Source organism: Lonchura striata, chromosome 1, assembly GCF_050655825.1.
Source record: "Lonchura striata isolate lonStrDom1 chromosome 1, ASM5065582v1, whole genome shotgun sequence".
Classification (NCBI taxonomy): Eukaryota; Metazoa; Chordata; class Aves; order Passeriformes; family Estrildidae; genus Lonchura; species Lonchura striata.
This window is the reverse complement of record NC_140703.1, coordinates 63,235,113-63,245,081: the sequence shown is the minus strand read 5'-3', so window position 1 is coordinate 63,245,081 and position 9,969 is coordinate 63,235,113. Positions and strand designations below refer to the sequence as shown.

At 37.2% G+C, this 9,969-nt stretch overlaps 1 protein-coding gene across 11 annotated transcripts in view; it reads right to left on the bottom strand.

Moving 5' to 3' along the window:
• Positions 1-1,441: 1,441 nt before the first annotated feature.
• LRCH1 (leucine rich repeats and calponin homology domain containing 1) overlaps positions 1,442-9,969 on the bottom strand; it is a 116,222-nt gene continuing 107,694 nt past the window's right edge. For all 11 annotated transcript variants that reach the window (XR_002465269.4, XR_002465270.3, XR_002465271.3 and 8 more), the window contains one exon: positions 1,442-4,067. Coding sequence is in view for 6 of the 11 variants with exons in the window: in XM_085577522.1 (XP_085433648.1) it covers positions 3,954-4,067 (114 nt within the window). In the remaining 5 variants the exon portion in view is untranslated. The remainder of the gene's footprint in view (positions 4,068-9,969) is intronic.

The window sequence follows — 9,969 nt, the reverse complement described above, 5'->3', positions numbered from 1 at the left end:
TGATGGAGACTGCAGAGTGCTGTGCACAGTGCTTTACTGTGCTGTGCATTATCAAGCAAATGATCTCCAGTATTCCGTGGATGATACTTACAGAAAATACCTCTTAAAAAACATGTGAAGGGAGCAGTCTGTACTAAAAGGGATTTTTTTCTCCACTTGCCTTTGATTCTTAGTGTGTGAGAGACTTGTACTGTATATCTTGGATGTGACAGGACTGAGAGGAGCCTGCTAAATACATCTAAGAAAAGCTATTGCTATCTAGATGATCTAATATCTCATTGCTGAAATCAAGTATGCTTATTTTACAAAAGATGGCAGAATTTAGTCCTGATAGTTGTAGATCTAAAATAGCTCTTGGTGATATAATTCTGCCAGCTACCGTGGACAAGAACCCAGATTGTTCCAGTAAGCTGCAAGTAAGCAGTGAGCTTTCTCAGGGCTCAGCTGGACCTGAATCGTTGCTCAAACCTTGACTCACTCTTGCCAGAGGAAATGCTACCACAGATGTAGGATGGATTTTCTTTTTTAGGCAATGCTGAATGCTCTCCTGTGTTTCTGACTCCTGCTAGATTCTAGGTTACAGGGAGGCTGGTGCTGGTGACAGCCTTGAATTATGCAGACTTGTATCAGTCTTGCATCCATTTATTCATGAAGTAAGCTCTGAAGGCTGGGAAGATACAACTGTGTGCATTGCAAGAGTTCTCCAGAAGGAAATAATTGCAGAAAGATCCTCTGCTTCCAAAATCCCCTATCAAAAGTGAAGAAGTATAGCCTATAAAGTCACCTGTTCACTAAGATAAAGACACTCCATTAGAGAAATTGGAATCTAGGAGAAACTGTACTTGGATGACTTCAGAAAACTGCATGGGCAAGAGAAGGCTGGATGCTGTGACCTGCTTCTTCTTTCTGCAGCCAGAGGCAGAGCAAAGCAGCTGAGCACAGCCTTGGCACACTGGGTTATCCCCAGGGGCGAAGGTGTGTTACTGTGTTTACTGCTTGGATTCAGTGCCCTCCAGGAATTTTCTGATTTTGCTTGCTGAAGCAGAAGGCTGCAGAACAATATCTGCATTACAGGAGGAGAAAAGGCTGCCCTATAGAGAGAAGTGTTAGCAGTAAAATGAACAACTCTCATACACCAACGTGAGCAGGAGGAAACTGAAGGAGGGGTCTCCCCCATCTCCCTGAGCCCAGCCCAGCCGTGGAGGCAGAGGGCAGATAATTCACTGCCACTGAGAGTGGCTGGAGGCCTTCACAACAGCCACGCTGCAGGGAGAGCACTCCAGGTACCCAACAGCTACCAGCTGGATCTTATGCCTACTTTAGCTGCAAAACTCCTTTATTTGCATCACATCATCATCTTCCCCCAAACCCATCATTTCCAGTGTTACACTCTCCAACCATGTCTTTTACAAGAAATCATCAGTCACAGGGCATTAAAGGGTTTCTGCAAATAATATAGTTTAATTGAAACTACAGTAAAGATTTTCTATATACATTATGTTCACTGCAGAGGGTATTACAGATTTGCCATGCATGTTTTATTGCACATATAAATATTGTACAAAGGATCATGAAGAGTCTCATTTTAGCCATACAGGTTAAGACTGCATAAAAAAAAAAAGCCGTATTACAAAATACTTAGAGCTACTTAATTACAGCCAACTTCAAGCAAATACTGAAAGACATTATCAGGAGAAAAGCAAAATTTTAATTATGAAAAAACATGATTTGTCAAAATAATAATAATTACAAAGCTTCATGTTGCCATATATACATTGTAAAAAAATATTCAGGAAACCTGCATTTTTACCCTCAAGATGCAGAAATCAATATTCCTATTTTTATACTTGATCCTTGAATGCTTCTAAAATTTGATAAACTCTGACTTGAAAACTTATTTTCTTTACATTGTTCGTGCTTTTTGACAAAACAGATATTTGTGCAGCTCTCTAAAATATTAAAATACATTTTCATTTTGTGTTAAAGTGCACAGTACATTTTATAGGAAACAATATGCTAGCTGCCAATCAAATTGCAATTTAAGTCAATGTTCCCTCTATAAAATAAATGTTTTTGCTTTGGTTGAAGTAAGTGGATATTCCATGCATACTGTCTGGCTCATTGTCTGCGAGTCCACTTTCCTGCTCCTCACACGCTGCTGTCACTACCTCCCAGCCCTGCAGCACGTGGTGGTGTTGAAGCGTGTGCTCTGTTCAGCAGGTCTGAAGCTCAGCAGCTCTGCTGCTGAACATGGGTGGGCTTCAATGCAGTGCCTGTGAACGTGTGTACAGCTGCCTCGAGAGGGGGTAGTGACAAGTATGCATCACTCTGCCCAAAAACCTTCATACAATAGCTCTCTTCACATCCTCGTGCTTAAATATTTAGTCCTCACACCCCCTTGCCCCTTTTTTTTTGCCACTCTACATTTCAAACTCCCTGCCTGTGTGTCCCCAGCCAGCTTCCCTTTTCACCACATGCAGCTGCCCCATCCTGCTTGCCCAAATCCCATCACTGGCTTCTTGTGTGAATGAAAATGAGATGTTCCAGATAGCAGAAGAATCACTGTGCTGGAACTTTTTGATCTAAAATGTGTGATGCCTTAATAGTAAATTAGACTTTTAAAAATCTCTTTGAAAAATGTAAAGTGGTAAGAAGGAGAAGAACTTTTATTTCCTATTGCTGACGTGGAAGTAGAGGTCTGATGCTGCAAATGTGCACTACAGAACATTGTGCTTAATTCTGTGGATACTTCTAAAGAGAATCCCTGTACCCAGGCAGGTTGGATCTGGAAGATCAGGTCTTTGAGACTGCCTTTAGCAATTTCAGTAATTTTGTCTTCTCTTGAAGTAATCACTGAAGAAAACAAGTTAATTTTTTGGCTACCTGTTAATCTTGTTAACATTCCTGTGCTATTTTTTACTATTTGTTCTGTAGTGCTGTAATCTTTAAAAGAAATCAAGTTACAGTGCAAAATTACATTTCAAGACACATGATCCTAATACACATAAATAATTTCGTTGTGGCAAAAGTTAAATGTCTTGTGCATAGTAAAATAAGCAATCAAAAATATTTTTTCACATTTATTTTTCAAATTTACATATTTCCTTTTGTTTTAAAACATCTATATACAAATAAAATGGGTGTGCTCTCACTTTCGGCCAATTTAGTCTATCTAGTGAGGGGAGAGGTGTTACTGGAATGTAGGAAACTCAATGGAATGCAGACAATTTTTTACCAATGTTCCACAGATTCAGGAAATAAAGAATGCCATTCCAGCTAGCTGTTCTTTTAATAGAAGCACCTATTTTGTTTGCTTTTTACCTTACATATTAGAAAATACAATTTACGGAGATCTAGAGCTACTGCACACCAAGTAGAATAAAAAATAACTAAGTATTTATATTAAAATAAAGTGTTTAACCACAAAAAAAGCAGTAATAAAATACAGTTTCCTAATTTACATTTTGCATCCAAAGGATGAATAACAACTCACTAATAAATAATATTTATATAAATATTGAATGTCTGGATATTTTTAAAAGGCAATAGCCTGAAGCAACTGCAGAAAAACCTAAGGTGGTAGCAGTTTGATTTACTCTCCCTTCTCCCTCCCCCCAGGTGATTACAGTGATTCTTAGTTTAGTAATACAAAGGTATCTTGCTGCAAGACAGCTGTGTACTCCACACGATTTTAAGTGTCAGAAAGGTGGTTGTTTTAGTAAGTACTGTACAAAGTGAGCTATAAAAGCAGTGAAGTGCCAACTTCCTCTAGAAAATGTTTTGTTCAGTTTCTGCTTTGTAGTTTGACACATATGTACAGTCTGAAACGTGGGTTTAAAATCGTAAGAATACTCTTGGAGTACTGGACTTGTTTTCAATGCAGTTTGAAAAAATGGGCAGTTTTTCAATTCATTCATGGCACAGTGTAGCTGGTAACAGCAGAGAGAGTAGTTTCATGTGAATAAAGCTTGTTTCACTGTGGTTACATCTAGCAATGCTTGAACTGTTATGCTCACTTTTACCAAGCCCTTTTCTTCTAGGATATGATGTGGTAGGCAGAGCTTCTCCTAGAAAAAGACAAAAAAAGGAGTAAAAATTAGAATATTCAATACTCATTACAGAACCTCGTTTTACATGATCACATTTGGAAGACAAATTCCAGCAAGCAGAAGTCATTTCCTATTTTTAATTTGAAAGAACTTCCTGTGATTTTGACTGAAAGTGTCTGATTTTGCTCCTGCTACGTCTAAGAGTTAGTGAGAGATCTGTTAATGCTCTGGGCCCCAGAAGCCAAGATGCTTTGTGGTCATTACAGCATGTAAACAGCTAAGAGTGAGGGCCAGCAAGAACACACCAAACTTTCACCTACAAAGCAGGATAAAACACCATTTGTCCTGTTATGACTTATGTGTGAGATGGGGGGTGGAAGGCTGACTTTAAAAAAAAAAGCAAACCAAAAAACCCCTATATTCTCCCACTGAGCTCTAGACAGGACCCAGGATATGCACTTTGAAAACTATACACTAGCACATACAGGGAAGTGCGTGCAATGTCGTGCATTCAATGGGCAAAGTATTTAGTTTTGAGTATTGGCACTTTATTTGAAACACCCAGGAATCAACTATTCACCATAAGGACACAGCAGTCATGGCCAGGATGGAACTCACTAGCTGTCCACAGAGGTTCTCATAGCATGAGACAGTCAAGCAGTAAATACTGTATCTCCTACAGGGAGAACAAGACACCCATCCATGAATAATTAGAGAAAGCCTTAAAAGAGCAGTCTTGTGTCATGACTGGCCCTCTCCTTAGAAAGTTTTTCTCAATGTTAGTATTCTTGTTAAGAAATCAATGAAATTATGAAATCGGGCAGCAGATTTATAATAAATAAATGGAAAAGCCAGACTACATCACATAAACCATAATTACAACTGTGAGACTCACTGCCACAACATAGAAGCCAAAAGCATAAATGGGATGACAAAAATATACAGGTAAGAGAAAAATCCAAACAGAACTATTAAACAAAAATACATGGATACACTGTCTGGCTCATGAAGTCCTTCAGCTCTGTCGTTACTTTAAGCATAAAAAAGGCACCATCTGTGTGGTCTAACCTGTTAATTCCCAAAACATCCATACATAACCATCAGCAGACTTGGAATACTGATTTTTTGCAAAGAGAGGATGGTTTTGATATTCTCACTATTGAATATCTTAGTTATTCAATAAGCTTTCGGCTTTTAAAACTACTGATGCATTTGAGATTGGTTTAATTAACTGCCTGTCTTCTACTTAATATTCCTCTTACATCTGTAAGGTTAACTAAGGGTGCCTTATTTTTATCTTTATACAATTCATAGTGCTTTTCCACACTTCCTCATACTGATTATTTCTTCAATTTAAACCTCACTGATCTCTTCAACCTCTCTTCTCATGACACATTTTTTCAGCTCTAGTTCCTTCCTTGACTCCTGTGGACCTTACAATTCAATACAATGGAGCTGGTACACACACAAACAATTCATACAGTCTGTACTGTGTAATGCACCTATGTTTTTGTTTTTATCTCCTTCCACTCTTGTCCAGTCCTTGCTCAGGAAACCTCCTCCAGTGGTCCATAGCTCCAGAAAAATATCAGTACTAAACAGCTGTTCCACTACTTCTGATGTTTATGACTTTCTTTTGTTAATGAATATTTCCCTTAGGCATAACCAACATTTAGTTAGCTTAAATTTCTTGTGAAGTTCCTCAGTGAGAGGAAAAGCTGCAAAACATACCTATTAGCTACTGAAGCAGAGGATGACAGCCAAACTTCATTCACAATCACAGCATTTGATACTGATAACTGTAATTTATCTGTATTTTTTTACATTTTATATTTACTACCGAAGTTGTTTTAGTATTTATTATTTTATGTTCGAAAGATTTCTTTAAGACCCAAGAAACAACTTCAAACAAATAATTTTCAAGGAGCTTGGCTGAGTAGGTCTGCTGGAGATGGACAACATACATTTCCCCACATGGAAGAGAGTTTATATAGTAATATTCTTGCTAATGCTGAGTTATTATTTCCACTGAGTTTGTGGATTTTGATTCACATTGACCAAACTATCATGGCAAAAGCCTCCTGTTCCTGTCAGCCCTGCTCCTCTCTGCTGCAACTATTTGTCCAGTCAGGCCAAGGAACTACCCCCATCTTGCAGCCATTCCAGGTCAGCAGTCACATTTCCATTCCAAACATTCCTACCATAAACTGATCATTGAAGTTAAGACGGTGAGTCTGCAGTTCATTCTTCTGACTGAAATATTGGCCTGCAAGCTTTCAGAGATAGTTCCCCCCAGCTTTTATTCCTCTGGGGAAAAAAAGTGTCTTTTCCAGAAAATCATATTATTTAGGATGCAAACTCCTAAACGGATGCTGATTAGCTCTGGAGTAGCTACATAAGAAGGTAGATACAGTGATAACAAATAGAAGGGTCAAAAAACCCACCCAATATTCTTCTACTTCAAAGGTGTGATTTCTACTAGAAATTTTGCCAATCTACTGTCCTGGGAGCAAGTTCATCTAAAAATCCACAATGTTTTGATAATTTTTTAAAAAATAATTAATCTTATTTGAGAATAGAAATCAGACACCTGAAGTGAAATGTTAATTCTTTCCACACTCTTGTGTCCTTGCACAGTAGGCTCTTGTTTCACAGATTTGGTGGTCCTTAGCATGCCAATATTTCATTATTCTTCCATGCTACACAAAAGGCATTTAATAAGAAGGCCTGTTAAATCCAGTATCTGAAAACTAAGGAATTGGCATTACACAGCTGAAGGGTATAGACAGAACCCAAAGCCCCAACCCTAAGAAAACCTACCTTGCTAGATATTTATGTTTGAAAATATTCTACGTTTTGCTATTGAAGTCAGATTTGCTTAAACCACCACACTTAAGAATGTTCACTTAAGAAAAACTTAAATTCCAAACCCATTGTTTTTGTGGCACCTTGTAGCACCCACTGAGCTGTTCTGTCATGCTCTCTTGCTAGGATTTTTGCACTTGCTTGTAAGCATATTTGCATTTAAAGCATAAGGGAATGCATGCCTCATTTCCTATAAAAAACCCATACAATAGGGTTTTTTCTGTTTCTAAGGGCAAGTTTTATCTTATTATTTTAAATACAGCATAGTAATTTAGTTATGAAGCAACCTCTCTACCAGCTGTATTTACAAGATGCATACTCCAATCAGGAAAGCTGTTCTAGGAGCCTGTAAAAAAAATAGGACCATACAACTGTGCTGTAGGAGTGAAAAGTTTTCCACCATGTAACTTTTTTATGTATCATTCTATGTTAGTGATCAAAACATATACTTGACAGCCTTCTCTTATGAAGGATGTGGAACTTGGCTAGTATTTTTTAGTTCTGCAGCTAAACCTATAAAGATCTTTCCAAACTTGATAATGACAATGAGACTGATGCCATCTCCCAAAAATTACAAACTTCTGTTAACGTGTCACAAATCAGTTCTATATGTAAGCCCTAAACACTATCTTAAAAGCTTTGGAAATGGCTTTCATCAACCCTGTCTCCCATACTTTTCAAATCAGATTTTTTTGAGTCAGAATTTTTTTCACAGACTAAGAAAAGTCAAATCTTGCCAAGATGGAATCCAAAGTGCAGACAACAGCTTTCCATAATAGCAGTAACATCCCAGGTGTTTCCATACTTAAGTTCAGCTGCCGTCCCTGCTTTTCATGCTCTGCCTCATTCCCTCACCAGATACAATTGCTCTCTGAAACTCTGCAAAACTGCAAGCTATGGAAATTTTAAAGTTTTCCTTAAATCCTAGCATTTTGAAGCAAATGTCTGACCAGCCAAGAGGAGAACTTGCCCCTGACTCTGAGGATGCTCAACTTCACTCACTTCTCCCCACATTAAATAAAATTTCTGTCCCAATTACAATAGATTTAAACACATAACATTTTTGTATAGAGGTTTGAATTCTCTCTCTAAAAACATCCCTGTCAAAACCATCACTGAACAAACACCAAAAGAACACATGGAAGAAATGGATATTCTACAGAGCAGACTAGAACAACTTCTGGTGCAAAGGGCTGCCACTCCTCTCATAGCAGCACCAATTTCTCCATTCTCTATCCACTACAAAAATGAAGATCTAGTATTTTTTTACTGCTTTTTTACTCTCTAAGAACACAAAAGAACTTAAATTACTTGTTGCAAGCAAATCAACTTCTACAGACACAGACCCATTTCAAATGAATAAAGATGTTTTCAAACTCATAATGAAGCAAAAGAACAAAATCCTCCTGAAGGAAAAAATGTTAAGAAGTGCACAAAAAGGAGGCAACAGCAGGAAGCTGAATCACAAAGCAGCACAAAGAAACAGTACCACAGATGTACCCACAAATGTGCACATGTGCTTGTGCTTGCCACAACAAGTTTCTAATCCTGGATGAAATATCTGATTTAGGACAGAAGTTGGGAAGACAGAATTACACTAATCCCTCAAGAATATGTGACACGCTTCACATACATATCTATTTTTATTTGACACTAGATGACTTCAAAGTCAAGACAACTGAATTAGTTTATGGCAGGGCAAGGAGCTTGGCAATTCAGATCCAGTAAGTATTTATGAAAAAAAGACGCTGCTGTCAAAATATCAGATTGGTAAGTGGCAAAATGGCCACATCATGGTAAGAGCAAGGCCCAACTGTCTGTATTTGTTGGTAAAAATACAGAGGAATGAAATCCCACAATTCAGCAAGAGCCTCTCTTTCTTCCTTGTATTTGTAGAATGTGAGATTTCAGATGTATGGGGGAAAATATTAATAAAACAATGAATACTGGAATGTGCAATTTCTCAAAGCACAAATTAAAAAACCTAAGTCCATGTAATGCCCATTATTTCACGTTTGAAGCCAAGTATTCTGAAGTGGGAAGTCAATAAAAGAAACTTCAGGGCATTACACTTAAGCAAACTTATGTCCAATGTACTCAACCTTTGTGTTTTTTAAGGACAAAACCGATTTTCTTTCTAAAGGTCAGAAAAGAAAGCTATAGCAAATATTTACTTTTTCATATATCTAAGACAATTTTAAATTATGTCCTCTTATATATTTTTTCTTTTCCACTATTAATGTTGATGTTTGTATATGTCCAGATGACCTGAACTACCATTTCAAGTACAAATGAAAAGATATAAAAAAGCACAGTAATTCAGGCTATACTGCAGCTGCAAAATCATGTACTTGGTGTACAGTTAGACATCTAAATAGGTGCATCTTCTGCACATTCAATAAATTGGAAATATTTGCAGAACTGTAATTGCCGATGATGAGCTTTGGATTCTTCTATAAATTATGACATTGAGCCATAAATTTTAGAAGTAGACCACATATTTTATAAAATCCCTCACAATTTTATTCTAACAAACTTGGAAAATGGTGACCCAAAACTCCAAGGAACAAAAATCTTAAACACAAGACACACATGAAACAGTAAGAGAGAACAGTCTTACAAGGGAAATACCAATTATACCATAAACTTACATATTAAATTCTGAGAAAGTCACAAGTGCTTTGTATCATCAAAGCAAAATACATCATTACCTTACAGTATTTTTCTACTGCTCTTTCTGCATAATACAGCTTGTGTTCCAGAAATGAAGGAAATGGCAAAGGTTCATAAAACCAGCTGTACTGTTTTTTTTTCTTCAACTTGCATGTATGACTGGGTTTTTTGGGTTTTTTCTTGTAACAGGAGAAAAATTTTTGTGTAAACAATGACATGGCAATTCTTTGGTAACTTATTAAAGTATACTGAGTAGCAAACTCTACTGAATATTTGCTCAGATCTAATTCAGTCCCCATTCACATAAAGTTCAGCTTTCAAAGCACTATTAGGAGCACAATGGGATCTATATAAAGCTTTCAGCTATAAAAACTTGTTAATA